At 42.9% G+C, this 16,998-nt stretch overlaps 3 protein-coding genes across 4 annotated transcripts; 1 reads left to right on the top strand and 2 right to left on the bottom strand.

Moving 5' to 3' along the window:
* Nucleotides 1-1,240: 1,240 nt before the first annotated feature.
* Nucleotides 1,241-5,986, top strand: LOC144715355 (beta-glucosidase 1-like). The gene is made up of 11 exons (XM_078590303.1): nucleotides 1,241-1,734; nucleotides 2,472-2,530; nucleotides 2,610-2,685; nucleotides 3,027-3,098; nucleotides 3,176-3,263; nucleotides 4,487-4,739; nucleotides 4,830-4,945; nucleotides 5,019-5,236; nucleotides 5,324-5,355; nucleotides 5,423-5,525; nucleotides 5,704-5,986. Exons 1-11 carry the CDS (start codon nucleotides 1,500-1,502, stop codon nucleotides 5,982-5,984), a joined length of 1,533 nt encoding a protein of 510 aa, XP_078446429.1. The 5' UTR covers nucleotides 1,241-1,499; the 3' UTR covers nucleotides 5,985-5,986.
* Nucleotides 5,987-9,049: 3,063 nt separating this feature from the next.
* On the bottom strand, nucleotides 9,050-12,732 carry LOC144715356 (Core-2/I-branching beta-1,6-N-acetylglucosaminyltransferase family protein). 2 transcript variants are annotated; one of them, XM_078590305.1, is made up of 4 exons: nucleotides 11,872-12,732; nucleotides 10,873-10,948; nucleotides 10,663-10,778; nucleotides 9,050-9,750 (listed from the first exon to the last, which is right to left on the bottom strand). In XM_078590305.1, the coding sequence occupies exons 1-4, from the start codon at nucleotides 12,362-12,364 to the stop codon at nucleotides 9,269-9,271; spliced, it is 1,167 nt and encodes a 388-aa protein (XP_078446431.1). In that variant the 5' UTR covers nucleotides 12,365-12,732; the 3' UTR covers nucleotides 9,050-9,268. The 2 variants fall into 2 exon arrangements, with proteins under 2 accessions (XP_078446431.1, XP_078446430.1); XM_078590304.1 differs by having other exon boundaries at nucleotides 9,050-9,786; nucleotides 11,872-12,731.
* A 1,267-nt stretch (nucleotides 12,733-13,999) lies between these two features.
* LOC144715084 (RNA polymerase II transcription elongation factor) lies at nucleotides 14,000-16,336 on the bottom strand. The gene is made up of 4 exons (XM_078589972.1): nucleotides 16,147-16,336; nucleotides 15,433-15,818; nucleotides 14,600-14,642; nucleotides 14,000-14,525 (listed from the first exon to the last, which is right to left on the bottom strand). The coding sequence occupies exons 1-4, from the start codon at nucleotides 16,265-16,267 to the stop codon at nucleotides 14,128-14,130; spliced, it is 948 nt and encodes a 315-aa protein (XP_078446098.1). The 5' UTR covers nucleotides 16,268-16,336; the 3' UTR covers nucleotides 14,000-14,127.
* Between the last annotated feature and the right edge of the window lie 662 nt (nucleotides 16,337-16,998).

Raw genomic sequence — 16,998 nt, 5'->3', positions numbered from 1 at the left:
TTGTGAATGAAACCAACAAGGCATTTAACCTTGCATTTGAAATTTGTGTAACTGAATATCACTAGTAACTTGGTGGTCTATCTGAATATTAGACTTTAAGTTAGATGATCAAAGTTAAGGAGACACCAAATTTGAAATAAAATTATCACTCTAACTGAATACTACATTTCATTACAGGAATATTAATAATGCCAGTAATCAACTTCACGAAAATAAGTAGTAGGTTTGAATTTTTTTAAGGTTGGATATGTTTTTATCATTTTCAACAACAGGTACTTTTGTTGGCGTTAGTAACTGTATGATTATTTCTCAGAAATAATTAGTAGATGTGTAATCACAAAAATAATTAGGGAGGTGGGGTGAACGATGGAGGGGGAGAAGGGAGCTGGAGGGAGACGGAAAAGAGAGCTGGAGGGGACTGACGAGAGAGGGAGATCACCTGCAGAGAGCAAGAAGGGAGCTGCCGGCGAAGAAACCTGCTGGAGAGGGAGAAGGGAAGGGAGCAGCTGGAGCCGTCTGCTGTCTGCCGGAGAGGGAGCCGCCGGAAGGGTGGGGCTGAAGGGAGGGATCACCTATTCACGGTTTCACCTGGCGGGAAGTCGGGCTTCGGGAACATTCGAAGCGCACACTTGTCCAAATTTGTGCCTCAGGAAGATAACATGTTCGAGAAGGGTTCATCTGTTTGCGAACCGTTCGCCAACATGCTCGTGTCCATTTTTTGACATTCATGTTCGTGTTCATTTGTTCGCATGTTCACGAACAAACGCAATTTTTTTTCTCAACCCTACCTCTTCCTATTATTTTTTTCATAATCAGTCCTCTTTAGCCTTGCATTCAATGTAATTGAAAGAACTGATTTATCCTACAATAATGTTACCTTGAAAAACTGAAACAATGTTCATCCATAAACTTATAACAAAATAAAGCGAACCTAGGCTAATTTGCCCATAATACATTAAAATGTTATATCACAATGATAGCATTCATAAAGAGAGGTTAATGATCATTTCAATTCCATGATAAAACGCATGTTATCAACCATCACGTATACAGAAACTTAGTAGTTTTCTCGGTTTATGACCTGTCCAATCCCACAATTCTGCTAGTATCCCAACCTATGATAAACCAAATAGGAATGGATAACCCCACGTAAAAAAGGCAACGAACTTATCCACGTTAACGTTGAAGTGAGCGACCAGCCCCCTACACATAGCCTTCATCACTCTGAAGCCTTCCTTTTACGCATCCCAAGTCTGCTGCCGTCTAACTCTCGTCGACTTGCATCGCATTCCACTCACATTTCCGCTCCACTACGAGTCCTCGCGAATACGTCGCACCGACTACAAACTACTTCTCGAATTCCTCTACCCATTGGCAATGGGCAATCTCTCTCTATCACTGGCCGATATACTGTAACTTACGCGTCCTTAAATGCTGCTCAGAATGGATTGATGAAGAGCAGAGTCTCTGCAGCGTGGGCTACTGCTCCAGACTGAGATATGGGAAGAAGGGCTCGTCTTCTCTACTGGCTCTTGCTGCCGGTATTGACGTCACAGATAGCGGCTTCGCCGTCGCCATGGCCGCCGCGGAAGATGAACACTGGCGGACTGAGCCGGGCTAGCTTTCCTGAAGAGTTCGTCTTCGGGACGGCGGCCTCGGCTTACCAGGTTGAAGGAATGGCCGCTAAGGACGGCCGTGGCCCCAGCATTTGGGATACCTTCGTTCGAGTTCCTGGTAAGTCCTTCCTTGATCTGCATCTTCAGAGATGGCTTGATTTATAATATACTTTTGATTCGTGTATGCTCCCTCTGATATGAACACCTTCCTTTGAATCATTGTTTAATATAAACTGGTTAGATTCATGTGAAACTTTGGATAAATGGTTGCTGCATGTATGCTCCCTCTGCCATCACCACCTTCCTTTGAATTATTAGTTTAAAATAAAATGCTTTGATTTATAATAAACTTTTGATACATGGCTGCTACATGTATGCTGCCTCTGCCATGAACACCTTTCACTTATTTTAAAATAAAATGCCCTGATATATGATTAACTTTTGATACTTGGCTTTCTTCTTGTATGCCCCCTCTGCCATGAACACCTTTCACTTATTTTAAAATAAAATACCTTGATATATGATTAACTTTTGATACTTGGCTTTCTTCTTGTATGCCCCATCTGCCATAAACACCTTTCACTTATTTTAAAATAAAATGCCTTGATATATGATTACCTTTTGATACATGGCTTCCTTCATGTATGCCCCCTCTGCCATGAACGTGTTCCATGTTTTGCTACATGCGTCCTTGTAGATCTCCACTTTGACAACATTTCCTTTTGATGTGCTTTACTGGCAACCATAATTAATATATTATTTTTATTTGATCCTCACCAATCTTTCTTGAAGATCTTGTACGATTTTTCTCCTTTATTAAGTTTTTAATCTGTCTTGTTTGGTGTGACGAATCAGGATATATTACGAACAACGCCACCGCTGACGTGACCGTGGATGAGTATCACAAATACAAGGTTTGATTTGTGTTTTTTATTCTGCGTAAATATAAGGATTTTATACTTTAATTTGACGTGATCTTTGTTTTTCTTGCAGGAGGATATTGCGATCATGAAGAAGATGAACTTCGACGCCTACCGGTTTTCCATTTCTTGGTCCCGGATTTTCCCAAGTAAACTCTGGTTTTAATTTTTCTTAAGCGCAGACCATATTTTCAACCGATTTTTTCTCGTTACTTGAATTTATTTTCATCTAACAGGATTGGTCTTTCTCATTCCTTAAAACAGATCATCTAACTAACTGATTTTTTCTCTCTTAATATGCATAGATTTCTCACAAAAGAACCATTATGTTACTAAATTTCTTTTTTTCCCAAGTAAAGCACTAGTTCTTTTCAACTTTGAAAGCGCAGATTTATGTTTTCAACCGAGTTATTTTCTAGCCTTTTCGCAAAAAAATAGTTACTCATGACCTGTTCAGATTCTCAACAAAATTCTTTTTTTCCCCCCACAGAAGGAGCAGGGGAAGTGAACTGGAAAGGCGTCGCTTACTACAACAGGCTCATTAATCACCTGATTAAGCGAGGTTATTCCTCAATCAAAACCCATTTAACGTCGTTTTCCCACAAATCCGTCAATCTAATCTCAGCCTGTGATCTGCAGGCGTCACCCCGTACGTGAATTTGTATCATTACGATCTCCCGCAAGCGTTAGAAGATAAATACGGCGGTCTTTTGAGCAGAGACATTGTGTACGAATCAAATACTCTTATCTTTTCCTCAGTTCCAAAGGATTCAATCGGCGACTCGGCAGCCTTAGACTTTGATTTATTTTCGTGTTTATTCAAAATGAAATTATGGGTTGATGGAATATGCACGAACTAAATATTCTATTTTATTTCCAATTCCGACCGATTCAATCGGCGATTCGGCAGCCTTAGACTTTGATTCTTTTGCTTATTTATTCAAAAAGAAATTATGGGCTGACAGAATATGCACGAAACCAATATTCTATATTCTCTACAATGCCAAAAGATTGAATCGACGATTCGGAAACCGTAGACTTTTATTTTTGGCTTATTTATTCAAAGTGGAATAATGGGTGGACGAAAAATGCACGAAACAAGTATTCTATCTTCTTTTCAATTGCAAAAAGATTCAACCGGCGATCCGGCAGCCGTAGACTTTCATTTTTTGGCTTATTTATTCAAAAAGGAATTATAGCTTGAAGGAATATGCACGAAACCAATATTCTATCTTCTTTCCAATTCCAAAAGATTCAATCAGCGAGTCGGCAGCCGTAGACTTCAAATTTTTTGCTTATTTATTCAAAATGAAATCATGGGCTGACGGAATACGCACGAAACCAATATTCTATCTTCTTTCCAATTCCAAAAGATTCAATCAGCGAGTCGGCAGCCGTAGACTTTGATTTTTTGGCTTTGTTGTAACTCGTTGAAGAGAAACAACGACCTAAGACGCTACGGTGAAATGCGGAATCAACTCGGACGTGATAACTGTGTCGGCGTATAGAGACAGGAAACAAGAACCTCTTTACGTCACCGGCGTGACGTCAACGTGCAAGGCTCTTGGTGCAGGGCAACAACTTCTCGTATGGTGCTGCGGAGCAACTCCTCAAACTCCCAAGACAAGGGAGCGGCCACCAAGGAGTGATGAAGACAAACCAAAGGAGATAGAGAGAGGAGAAGAGAGGAAGAGACAAGAAGAATGAACAGAAAACTCATATGCCTTGCATTTCAGAATAGATTTGCCCTCTATATATAGAGGGCCAATTACAGTTTCAGGGAATTTGAAAGGTCTGGAATATGAAAAGCCAGGAGCCTTTTCATATTCTCCAAAGAAGCCTCTTCATATTCCCACAAAGAGACAAGAGGAGGGGGGTTAAAACTTTTCAACTCCCCCTTCCTTTATTGGGGTTTGACTAGCTGACGGAATATGCTTACATCGATGACAGCACGGCGTTTGCAGACTATGCTGACTTGTGCTTCAAGACGTTTGGCGATCGCGTGAAGAACTGGATGACTTTCAATGAACCGAGGGTGATAGCGGCGTTGGGTTACGATAACGGACTATTCCCTCCCAGACGGTGTTCAAAAGAGTTTGGAAACTGCACGGCGGGGAACTCCTCCACTGAGCCTTACATCGTTGCCCACAATCTCATTCTATCCCACGCAGCTGCCGTTCAACGATACCGGAACAAATATCAGGTAAAAATTCCATCTTTACTCAATATTCCATGATATGATATCATGTTCATGAATAAACGGTTCAAATTTTTTGAATAATTTCGCTGGCAGGCTGATCAAAAGGGCAAGATCGGAATACTCTTGGACTTCGTCTGGTATGAACCGCTGAGCAATTCGAGTGATGATCAGGCGGCAGCGCAGAGAGCGAGAGACTTTCATCTTGGATGGTATTTTCCATCATCGATGATTATAAAACCCACCAAAAACTGCTTACACTTACTAGTTTTTACGTTTATGTAGGTTTCTTGATCCTCTGGTCAACGGAGGTTACCCCAAGAACATGCAAGAAATAGTAAAGGAGAGACTTCCAAAATTCAGCTCCGAAGAAGTTAACAGCGTCAAAGGGTCCTTTGATTTTATTGGCATTAATCAGTACACATCTTATTACATGTTTGATCCCCACCAGCCCCCACCAAAGGTCACCGGATATCAGCTAGACTGGAACGCGGGATTTGCATGTAATCCATTTTTTTCCTCATTAAATATTGTATTAAAAATTCTCTGTCATTGTCTAATCTAATGAAGAATTTTCCGTGGTTTTGCAGTTGAAAGGGACGGCGTACCCATTGGCCCCCGGGTAATTCATAACCAAAATTTATGATTATTTTGGAGCTTCTATTCTTATGTTAAATCAAAAAATCCAGGCAAATTCTTTCTGGCTTTACATCGTTCCTTGGGGGATTTATAATGCCGTGACTTACGTGAAAGAAAGATACGGCAATCCGATCGTGCTTCTATCCGAGAACGGTAGGTGCATGAAACTTGTTGAAATATTTCGTAAAGTTTGAAACTTGCTGAAACTTCCGACAACCCGACTTTGCTTATAAAAAAGACTGCAAAATTCGCTGTAGAGGCTTGATTACTTGGAAGTAATGGATGAAAAACATTGAAAATATATGATAATTTCGTGTAATCGTATTAACAGGGATGGACGATCCGGGCAACGTGACAGTGAATGAGGGGCTGAAGGATGTCACTAGAGTGGAGTTCTACAGGAGTTATTTGGGGGAGTTGAAGAGGGCAATTGACGGTGGTGCGCGCGTGGTGGGCTACTTCGCCTGGTCTCTTTTGGATAATTTCGAGTGGAAGTCGGGCTACTCGTCGCGTTTCGGGCTGGTCTACGTTGATTTCAACAGCTTGAAGAGGTACCCCAAGATGTCTGCCTGGTGGTTCAAGCAGATGCTTACCTCCAAGACGAACACCTAAGAACTCTCTCTCTCTCTCTCTCTCTCTCTCTCTCTCTCTCTCTCTCTCTCTCTCTCTCTCTCTCTCTCTCTCTCTCTCTCTCGCTCTCTCTCTCTCTCTCTCTTTCTCTCTCTCTCTCTCTCTCTCTCTCTCTCTCTCTCTCTCTCTCTCTCTCTCTCTCTCCCTCTCTCTCTCTCTCTCTCTCTCTCTCTCTCTCTCTCTCTCTCTCTCTCTCTCTCTCTCTCTCTCTCTCTCTCTCCCTCTCTCTCTCTCTCTCTCTCTCTCTCTCTCTCTCTCTCTCTCTCTCTCTCTCTCTCTCTCTCTCTCTCTCTCTCTCTCTCTCTCTCTCTCTCTCTCTCTCTCTCTCCCTCCCTCCCTCTTTACAGCTCTCTCTCTCTCTCTCTCTCTCTCTCTCTCTCTCTCTCTCCCTCTCTCTCTCTCTCTCTCCCTCCCTCCATCTCTCCAGCTCTCTCTCTCTCTCTCTCTCTCTCTCTCTCTCTCTCTCTCTCTCCTCTCTCTCCTCTCTCTCTCTCTCTCTCTCTCTCTCTCTCTCTCCCTCCCTCCCTCTTTACAGCTCTCTCCCTTCCTCTCTCTCTCTCTCTCTCTCTCTCTCTCTCTCTCTCTCTCTATCTCTCTCCCTCCCTCCCTCCTCTTTACTGCTCTCTCCCTTCCTCTCTCTCTATCTATATCTCTCTATCTCTCTCCCTCCCTCCCTCGCTCTCTCCCTTCCTCTCTCTATCTATATCTCTCTTTCTCTCTCCCTCCTCCCTCTCTCCCTCTCCCTCCCTCCCTCCCTCGCCCTCTCCTTCCCTTCCCCTCTCTCTCTCTATCTATATCTTTACCTCTCTCCTCTCTCTATCTCCATCATTATCTTTATCTCTCTCTCTCTCTATCTCTATCTTTGTCTATCTCTATCTCTATCTTTATCTATCTCTATATCGCTCTCTATTTCTATCTCTATCTTTATCTTTCTATCTGTGTCACTCTCTCTCTCGATCTCTATCTCTCTCTTTCTCTGCTCCTCTCTCTCGATCTCTATATCTCTCTATCTCTGCCCCTCTCTCTCGATCTCTTTCTCTATCTCTCTCTATCTCTGTCCATTTCTCTCTCTCTATCTCTAATCTGTCCCTTTCTCTCACTATCTCTTTCTCTCTCTATTTCTGTCCCACTCTCTCTCTCTCTATCTATAAACCTACCTAAATATCTACCTTCCCATCTATCTATCTATCTAGCTCTATCTCTCGTTAGAATAAGAGCCTGACTTTGATTCTCCCGATGATAGAGGGTGGATATTTGTGTCGGTTCACTCAGCAGTAGGAATGCAACTCTCTCTCTCTTGTGTTTGGAATAAGAAGTTGACTTTGATTTTCCCAAAGAAAGAAATGATCATATAATGCTGGTTCTCTCTGCACTCAGAATATAACCCTTGTCACTCAGGTTCTCTATCTATGAATCAAGGATCCCTTGAGGCCTATTTCACGGATGACGGATGACGGATGACGTTTTCGGACAGACGTGACGGGACTGAATGGCAGTCTGTTTAGTCATATCAGTTCATGGCATTTGATTTGGCCTGATGGCCATGCATCCTGATTTAACGTCTTCAACATTCCGTCATCGGTCCCATTCCGTCATCAACAAAGACCACGATGGTCTTTGTCCCCCTCCACGATGACTGTCGTGCTCCTTGCCTCTGTCATCGGCCGTCATCTTTCCCATCCATAACAGTGGTCTTCCCTGTCAAAGATCACTGTTGTCTTCGTCATCTCTGTCGATGAAATTCGTCGTCCCCGTCAACAACTGTCATTCACATAATCTCTACCTATAATCGTGGTGATCCCCGTCAGTGACATCCGTCGTCATCCTCGTTGATGATGGTCATCGTCCCTGTAGACAATTGTTGTCATCCCAAGTGAAGATAATCGTCGTCTCAATGAACAATGGTCATCATCCTAGTCAATTAATGTTGACATCATAGTCTGTCCTGGATGGTCCTCAACACTGTTGAAGGGATGTGGTTGTCCTCATCAAAGACTCTCATCATCCTAGTCATTGTCATAGTTATAAGACTATTAGTTTATATCTCCATATGTTTTTTTTTCTGAAAGAAATTATATCTCCATGTGTTAAATAGATTATTAGACTTTTACAATCCCATGATAATAAAAGAACATTATTCTCCCACTTTCTTCATTCAAATAAGTTGACTTTGATTATCCCCATACAGAAAGGACATGTAACCCATTTCACTCTGTTTCTCTTACTACCAATTGAGCATTGCTCTTTCTCCACTCCTCTTTGATGCTCCCCATTATAGTTCAGGATCGTCCCGGACGTGGACAATGGATGGGATGGGATGGGACGAATTTCATTCCGTCCGACGTCTGGTTTTACTGCAGGGACGATGGACAGGATGAATTTTTGTCCAACGGTTAGAGAACCGTCTCGTCCAGTCCTCTCGGGACGAAATTTCATCCCGTCCAGTCCTCCTGAGACGAATTTTCGTCCCATCCCTCGTCCTGGACAAAAAAAACCCATTTATATTTTTAATATATTAATATAGATTTTTCCAAGTTTTTTAGAGAATTACGGAGGAGAGAGAATGCAAAGGGCTATATGTACAACTATTTCTGAGCGGCATCCATTTGAACGCACGTTAAAAAACAGGGTCTTTGATGCACGTAAAACATTGTCATTGCACGGCCACGTGGATACATCTCAACCGTCGGATGTGAATCCGGCGGTTTTCCGTCCAACGTCCAAGACCTCCGGACAGACAGTTTTTTGTCCCGTGGGACGAAAACCGTCCAGTCTGATGGCCCCAGGGACGAGTTTGCGTCCAAAAATTCGTCCGTATCTTTGGATGGGACAATTTTTTGTCCCCCCGGAAAAAAATCATCCAGTCCACATCCCTGCACTATACTCCCCATGAAAGTAGGGACTATGTCATGTGAGTTCTCTCTCTGCAATCAGATTGCAACCCTTGAAACTTTGTTTCTCTCTGTCAAACAGGCCATTGTATTTCTCTGTTTTTGTATCTAAATATGAGTCAAAAATATGTTCAGAGAACCACAAGCAGGAGAAGATACACTGCAAAGGATATATTTCCCTGTTAGCTACTTCCTCAATCAGAAAAACCGCTAGAGAGAGATGATCTCACCTGTTAACTCCACCTTTCTCTCTCTCTCTCTAACTCTTTCTCACTCTACCTATACATAAACATGTATTTATACCACACCCATACCAACCCCTGGGAGGAGAGAGAAACAAAAGAATTTTAGTAAAATCAAGAACCAGAGGCCAGCTCATTGGCAAGAGCTCTCCTGTGATCTCCAACCAGCAACAAGCTCTTCCATCTTCTTCGCGAGCCGCTCGGCCCTCGGCCCAGGTGCCAGCTTCTCGATGTCGCCCCAAATCCCGCACCGTCCCGACGACCGCCACTGCCGCCTGCCGGCACACCAGCCGCCGGGAACCGCCTCGCCGCGCCGCCGGCCGAGCAACTTCTTGTCGATCTCGTCGAGTAGAGGCTCGTCAACCTGGAATTGCCTTGCAAACGGGGCCCATGCGGCTGCTATCTTGCTGAAGTCCGAGGCGTTGAAGAAGTGTGGCTCCATCTGCGGCGGCGAGTCCCACTCCGTGAACCGCATGTCATTGTTCACTGTTGTGTTCTTGAACTCTGGAGAGTTGCAGGCCACAGAATGGAAGTATCCTTCTTGGGGGAGGATCACGTTGGAGAAGTAGAGCAGAAGCCGCCGCGGCAGATTGTCCCATCCCAAGACACAGAATTCTACAAAATCCCGGCTCAGGATTACCCATGGAGATCCTGAATTGCCATGATGATTTAGATTAATCTCCGATAGTCGAGGAACTTTAATTTTTCAATTATCAATATCCAATTAGAATTGAATGAGAAGAGGTCGATAAACTATGAAATAGGAAAAAAAAGAACTTGAAATTAATTGCCACTGCCATGATCATCATCCACACAGAGAACCATAGGGATCGTGATCCGAGCCTCAGATGAATGGCGGGGATGATGACAAATCGTCGTCTTCAGGATGGATGCAGTGAGAGAATCAACCAAGCAAAGGAGATAGAGATAGAAGTATGGATGGATTAGACGGCGGATGGATTGTGCAATGGATTGGTTGATGGATAGATAGGCAGAGACAGAGATACAGAGGGAGAGAGACAGAAAGAGAGATATAGAGGGAGAGAGGCACAGGGGAGAGAGAGAATGTAGCATTTAAAAATATGCATAAATTATAAACGTCATCCATCATGGTCATCATCCTCATCAACAAAACCAAGGATGAATGACGAGGACCATGATGACTCTTTATCATCTCCTGGTTATCGTTAATCTTGGATCCCAAGTCCTCGATCACTCTTCATCTAGAAGTGAATAGGGACAACAAAATAAATTCTAAAACATGATCCCTGAAAGAAACGTAAAAGAGCCAGCGATCAACTTTCATGGATGAGCAAAGTTGAAACAGATAAAGAAGAGAACAAGAGGTCATAGTAGTAAAAAAGATAAATAAAAACAGTACTATGAATTAGATATAATGTAAGAAAAGAACTCGAGGAAAAGAGGATCGATCTCCAACCGAGAAAATAATCATAAAGATGACACAAGTGAAGAACTTGAAGATTTGGGGAACAAGAAAGAGAAGATGAATGATTAAAAGAATGATACCAGTGAAGAATTTGAAAGATTCAGGCGTCTTGCGCCGTTCATTGGCATGAAATATCTGGCTCCTCCTGGCCAAGTAGAGCCCAGGATCTACAACAATAGGCTGAACCCGGTGGTATCTGAGAAGTTACAACGCATGAATGTAAAATTATAATGCTTTTAGAGATTCAATCAATATCAGGATCATGAATTTAATTAAGATTGGGGAATTACTCTTTCCAGCCGATGTCACTAGTGTGGTCAATGAAGTTGAGTCCCCGCGGAGCAGATGAAAAGGCATGGAGCAAATCTGAAAGAGGAAAATACCCATAAATAAATAAAATAAAATTAAGTATTGATGGTAAAGGAGCTATTCAAGTGTATAAAAAAAGTGTCATTCTGTATTTCCCATCTCTATTCCCCAGATAGGTCCATATTTACTTCGCAGTCGTTGGCTTGGAATTTAGAAAGAATTTTAAAAACCTAATTTCACCTTTACATCTTCTTAGATTCTTCCTTAGCTCTAAAAATTAACCCACGATATATTGCAATTAATTCAGAGGAAAATCAATAAATGGAACAAGAACTGAAAGAACTCAGTCCTCCAGATCAGAAAGAACAAGAAAAAAAACTAAAAATCGTCGAGAGCAATCGGTTGGACGATGAAAACGAGAGTTTAAAAGCAAAAAAGAGTACAAATACTCCATCTTTCGAGCCTTTTCTACTTGGATTACGACTGCAACCCCATTCAGTACGCTGGGAGATAGAAATAGCTACAATAATAAAAACAGAGGAGCATCAATACAAACAAACATGTACTGAAAGAACCAGGCCCCCCAGATAATAAAGAACCAAGAAAAAAAAACAAAAATCGTCGAGCGCAATCGGTTGGACGATGAAAACGAGAGTTTAAAAGCAAAAAGAGTACAAATACTCCATCTTTCGAGCCTTTTCTACTTGGATTACGACTGCAACCCCATTCAGTACGCTGGGAGATAGAAATAGCTACAATAATAAAAACAGAGGAGCATCAATACAAACAAACATGTACTGAAAGAACCAGGCCCCCCAGATCATAAAGAACCAAGAAAAAAAAACAAAAATCGTCGAGCGCAATCGGTCGGACAATAAAAACAGTATAAATAATCCATCTTTCAAGCATTTTCCACCAAGATTACGATTGCAAACACAAAAGGCAAAGAGAATCAATCAAAACATAATCAAATCATGTACCGTCTTGCGTGACCAACGGATAATCCGCAGCGCTGAGAGTGATGAACCAATCCCATCTCCTGTCCAGCCTGAGGAGGGCGGAGGCGCCATGGAGAGTCCCAGCAAGAACCGAAGACCCCATATACGTGGCCTCCGCAGGGCTTCCCACGACGTGCACATTACCAAAGGCGTTCACAGCGGGGATCGAAGATCTCACGGAAGCCGCCAGCCGGTACCGAAGAGACATCGGCGCGTCGGCAGACAACTCCAACAAGTACACATTCCTCGGATGATACACAGCCAATAACAGCCGAAGAATCCGATTCAGATCGCGATTTCCGCCGGAAATGTAGTACGCAAACGCCGGGATTGGGATTCTTCCCGCCGCCGCCGCAGGCACCGCCATTCTTGAAGCGGCGAAGGACGGCGAGCTTGTCACGGAGATGACGAGGAGAACGAAGGAGACGATCGCCGCCGCGAACAGAGATGAGAGCCATTTCTCCGCCGCTGCCATCCCGCGGCGACAGCATGGGATCACCGGCGGCGAGATTCTTCCTTAATCACCGGCGCCGATTACACCGCTATCGATCGCTTCTCCGGCGATCTCCTCCGCCGATTAAACAGCTATCGATCGCTTCACCGGCGATCTCCTACGCCGATTAAACCGCCGTCGATCGCTTCTCCGGCGATCTCCTCCGCCGATTAAACCGCCGTTGATCGCTTCTCCGGCGACCTACTCCGCCGATTAAACCGCAGTCGATCACTTCTCCGGCGATCTACTCAGCCGATTAAACCGCTATCGATCGCTTCTCCGGCAGTCTCCTCCGCCGATCTTCCCTTCGGCGAGACAAACCAGACCAAGTTCTCCCCCTGTTCTTCGTTCCTGGTTTTATGCTCAGAAATACCTGAATTTTTTCAAAAATTAATTATTCCGGCGGTGGTTGCGTGGCGCGATTTGAATGAGTTAAGTCACACCTGCCGTGGCACCCACAAAATCCCGCGTTTTTATTTATTTGTTTACTTATTTAATAGCACCCACCCTGGACTTAAAAAATCATTTTCTCGACAGTTTTGCAATATTTTGTCTTGTATTTATACCAATCCAGCCGTACCCCGGATGTCCCCCCCCCAATGTCGTTAGCAGGCGTGGAGCGAGCGTAAATATTCTACTTCACTGACAAGACCTATTCACCCTCGTCACCAAAGTTATATCTAACTTAGGCTAATCCAGCCATGTCCTGAATATCACCTGGGAATATACTACGGCAGGCGTAGAGACGAGTCTCTGCTTGTCCTCAGCCACAACAAAAGTACATGAGAGTTATTCCTAGATGTCACCCAAGAATAGACTTAGCATGCATGGAGCGAGCATAAATAGCCCACTTAAGAGACAAGACTCTCTACTTGTCCTCAGCCATAATAAAAAAGGAAATTAATACAGAAGTTATACCTCAGGTAGACTGATCCAGACGTGCCCCGGAATTGGATCACGCAGAAAATATAGTTACACCTCAGGTAGTCCAATCCAACCATGAATTGGATCACGCAGAAAATATGGTTAGCAGGCGTGGAACGAGCATAAATAACCTGCTTTAGAGACAAGACTATAAGACCCCACTTTAGAAATATATACAACATTTATACCTCAGGTAGACTGATCCGTGATATAAATAGCACCTATGCAGGCTTGTACTCTTATACTTTGTTAATTTCTTGTTTATTACGCAGAAAGAAAAAACCCACGTTTTGACTTTCAGCATATTTCTCTGCATTTGATAGGTGTATAAAAAATGTAGTGGTTAGAGGGCAACATTCCTTGTTTCCTGGTGACTAGTAAAGAAAGGCTGGGACCCACGGTGTTGCAGTCGGTTTCCAATTAACTTAGTGAACATTATAATTACTTCTAATTGACTTTGTTTTAACGTATGAGACCAGAGTGATGATGTCCGAGAATTTTCAACATAAAGAAATAAAACAAAAAAAAAGCAAATGTGGGAGGGGGCGGAAAAACAGTTTTAAGTTATGAATATAAGAAAATAATAATTCTTTACTTTTGTATATTTCTGGATGAATCCGCCAATCCGAGAGATGACCATGAAATTTCATTAGAAAAAAAAAATCCTCCATTAAAAAGAATGCTAAAAAAAACTAGAAAATGAGCAGGAGGATTTGAAATTTCTTGGTAAATGCTTCAAAAAATGAGACCAGGCCAAGATCGGAAGAATTTTTTTTTGAAATTCACTCAATCACTCAATCTCCGTCGATTGGGGACTGGTTTCATACGTCTCCGTCAATATCTATCTCCTCGTCGGCAGCAGAACTGGAAGAATTGTCATCACTACCGTCACTGTCACTATCGCTGCTGCCGCTGCCGCTGCTTCCACTGCCGCTGGAGCTCGATGTTGGCGTCTCTTCGCCACGGCCACCGCCACTTGCAGCAGCATTAGCTTGAGCACGAAGGGCCTCCGCCGCGTTGGGGCGGCCACGATCGTCGTCACTGACGTCAACATCAGCTATCTCATCATCACTGGCTGGTGCCACCGTCGCTTCCCCTCCGACGGCAATACCAAAATAATCGTTGTCTATGTCGACATCGTCTTCTTTGGGGGAATTGGCCTGCGGTGATGGCTGGAAAGGATTCTGCGGCGCCGCCATTATTCCAGAAGGCTTGGAAACTGGGGTAAAAGAATTGTTGGGTTAGGGGCAGGGAATTGAAATATGAAAATTCTATAAATACTTATCAAAGTACCTGAGATTTCGGGCTCCCCTATGTCAATCCGCTCGATCTCGAGCTGCACAATCGTTTTGAATTCAGCAACCAGATACGGACATAATTCGACTGAATCATTAGTTGAAATAACAGTAACTGTTCTGATAAAAAAATCTCCCGGACGCAAAGCGCTCTCAGTCACGAGATAGAATCAAATGACGGTAAGAATGAATCAAACAAGCCCATAATTAACGGAAAGAACGCATTTATACCCTTATTTATATGGATCGTGCATTTTTTTTTTTCTGAAATTTTGAACTGTGATCACATGTCCATGCTGTGGTCACCAACGAGAACTTCCCAGGTGGTCACCCATCCTGGTACTGCTCTTGCCCAAGCACACTTAACTTCAGAGTTCTAATGGGATCCAGAACACTATTCCATCGAAACTAGTTCTAATTTAATGAATCATGCATATTACTAATTCTGCATAATTTTTCTACCCAATTCACCAACTCACAGGCCCTGATGTTCAAAACCCTAATGAAGAAAAAATTAGTCAGAACAAGGAACAATCATTATACTTTCTAGGAGAAGGAGCTTATAATCTTGGACCCAAAAAAAGTAATACCAGCTTTCAGAGAGAGTGAGATTTAGGCACAAACTGAATTATAACGGATGTTTCCATGGAGATCTAGCCACTGAATCAGGGATCCAAAAAAAAGGGTTAAGATACCTAATTTCTTTGAAAAGATCATGCATATTTCTCATTATGTCTTAACTTTTCTACCCTAATCAGTAGATCACAGCCCTTTAAGAAAAATTAATCCACAAACGGAAATAAAGAGAGAGAGAGAGAGAGAGAAAATTACGGGAAGAGGATGAGCCATGGACTTGTTCAGGGGCTGCAATTTGTTCATCTTTGACAATGGCGGAGAGCGTGATTCATTTCCCATCGAAGGTGCAGGGGCAGAAGAGGCCGCCACCGTCGGAGCAGACGAAGAAGCAGCGCCTGATTCGCCTGGCTGCCGAACATGCCTTAGCCGTTTCACAGCACGATGAAGCCTCTCCAAGCGAAAATTCTGGCCGTCGAAGAACAAAATGCCATCGTTGTCCTTGCAATCCTCACTTGCCCCCTCAAAGGTTACCTTCGGCCTCCCAGGTTGGTTGTTCTGGAATTCCACTGTGATCCTGTTTTCCTTGCTCCTGTGCAGCGAGCCGGGTTGGCTCTTGTCAATGGAGGCAGGCTGGAATTCATCTGCAAAAATTCGAGCATTCATAGGATTGCTCAAATTGATTAACAGATCAGGACGCCATTTCAGATGTAAAACATCAAATAGACTCCAATGACAGAAAAAACAAATAGAATCAATGAAATAATCCTAAATGCAGAGATCGACAGAACAGCCGTAATCACAAACTGGAACTAACATTAAGCCCTAAATCGCCGGAAGACCGAGAAAGCCGGATAAAATCATAACGAAATTAAAGCCAAAATCAACAACGAAAACTTCAGCCTGAAGCAGGAATAAATCACGCAACAGCTACCGCTTCCACTCTAGAAATCGTCTATCGGAAGAACTCACATCGGAGTGTGCAGAACTTTGAAGAAGGCCGATCGTCTTTGAAGGAAGATCCGAGTTTGAGCGTGTACCACCGATCCGCCTGCGGCGCCGTGCTCGGCTCTCCTGCACCGCCACTCGCCATGATCGACAGCTCGGAGCAGGTAGCTCGACAGCCACCGATCAATCGACGAGAAAGAAGGAATTCCAGATCTGGTACTAAATTTAAAAACCGAGACCTCATACAGGTCAGAGGTGCTCGTTGAATCGCCCTGGATTCTCGCCACGTACCCCAGGTTAGCTATTGGGCTGGATCTTATAAAATTAAATAACTTAACATAATCAACTTATTCGCATATAATCAAATTAAAGGTGAATTAATCCGGGCAGGTAATTTCAGATTTTTCTTCTATAAAAATTTCATTTCAAATTATCAATTTTTATTCATTGGTACTCGTTTAATTCTCATGTCGTGATCAGAATAATTAAAAAAAGTGAGCCCAAAATAAATATTTAGCTTTGGGAGGAATAAAATTAATTGATGAGTGTTTTCTACGATCCAATAAAAAACATTAATATTTGTTTTTCGCCACAAAAAGCAAGCCATAATGAATAATTGAATTAGTTTTCGATCGATTTCCCCAAAAATCTTGCAGATGCCTTGTATTTGCGATTATCAATCCGATTGAATGATTAATTGTCGATTAAAATCTCATCAGTATTTCTCCCGAAATAAAGAGAGAAATACTGGGATTGTTAAAACTACAAATAATTACTTGATCATACTCTGAAGCATCAATAATCCGTGAACATGGCACGAATACACGCGATTATCGATCCAAATCGCATCAGTATTTTTCTCGAAATGAAGAAAGA

Source organism: Wolffia australiana, chromosome 18 (genome assembly GCF_029677425.1).
Source record: "Wolffia australiana isolate 7733 chromosome 18, ASM2967742v1".
NCBI classification, from domain to species: Eukaryota; Viridiplantae; Streptophyta; class Magnoliopsida; order Alismatales; family Araceae; genus Wolffia; species Wolffia australiana.
Note: the sequence above shows the minus strand (reverse complement) of the source record. Positions and strands in the feature narration are given on the sequence as shown.

Excerpts from the sequence above, each read along its gene's own strand:
- LOC144715355 (XM_078590303.1), top strand. The coding sequence starts at position 1,500 with ATGGGAAGAAGGGCTCGTCTTCTCTACTGGCTCTTGCTGCCGGTATTG. Across the intron at positions 5,237-5,323 it reads CTGGAACGCGGGATTTGCAT|TTGAAAGGGACGGCGTACCC; the intron begins GTAATCCATTTT and ends GTGGTTTTGCAG. Across the intron at positions 5,526-5,703 it reads CGTGCTTCTATCCGAGAACG|GGATGGACGATCCGGGCAAC; the intron begins GTAGGTGCATGA and ends TCGTATTAACAG.
- LOC144715356 (XM_078590304.1), bottom strand. The coding sequence starts at position 12,364 with ATGGCAGCGGCGGAGAAATGGCTCTCATCTCTGTTCGCGGCGGCGATC. Across the intron at positions 10,779-10,872 it reads AGTGACATCGGCTGGAAAGA|ATACCACCGGGTTCAGCCTA; the intron begins GTAATTCCCCAA and ends GTAACTTCTCAG. Across the intron at positions 9,787-10,662 it reads ATCTTTCAAATTCTTCACTG|GATCTCCATGGGTAATCCTG; the intron begins GTATCATTCTTT and ends ATGGCAATTCAG.
- LOC144715084 (XM_078589972.1), bottom strand. The coding sequence starts at position 16,267 with ATGGCGAGTGGCGGTGCAGGAGAGCCGAGCACGGCGCCGCAGGCGGAT. Across the intron at positions 14,643-15,432 it reads CCATGGCTCATCCTCTTCCC|CTCGAGATCGAGCGGATTGA; the intron begins GTAATTTTCTCT and ends ACGATTGTGCAG. Across the intron at positions 14,526-14,599 it reads AGGGGAGCCCGAAATCTCAG|TTTCCAAGCCTTCTGGAATA; the intron begins GTACTTTGATAA and ends CTTTTACCCCAG.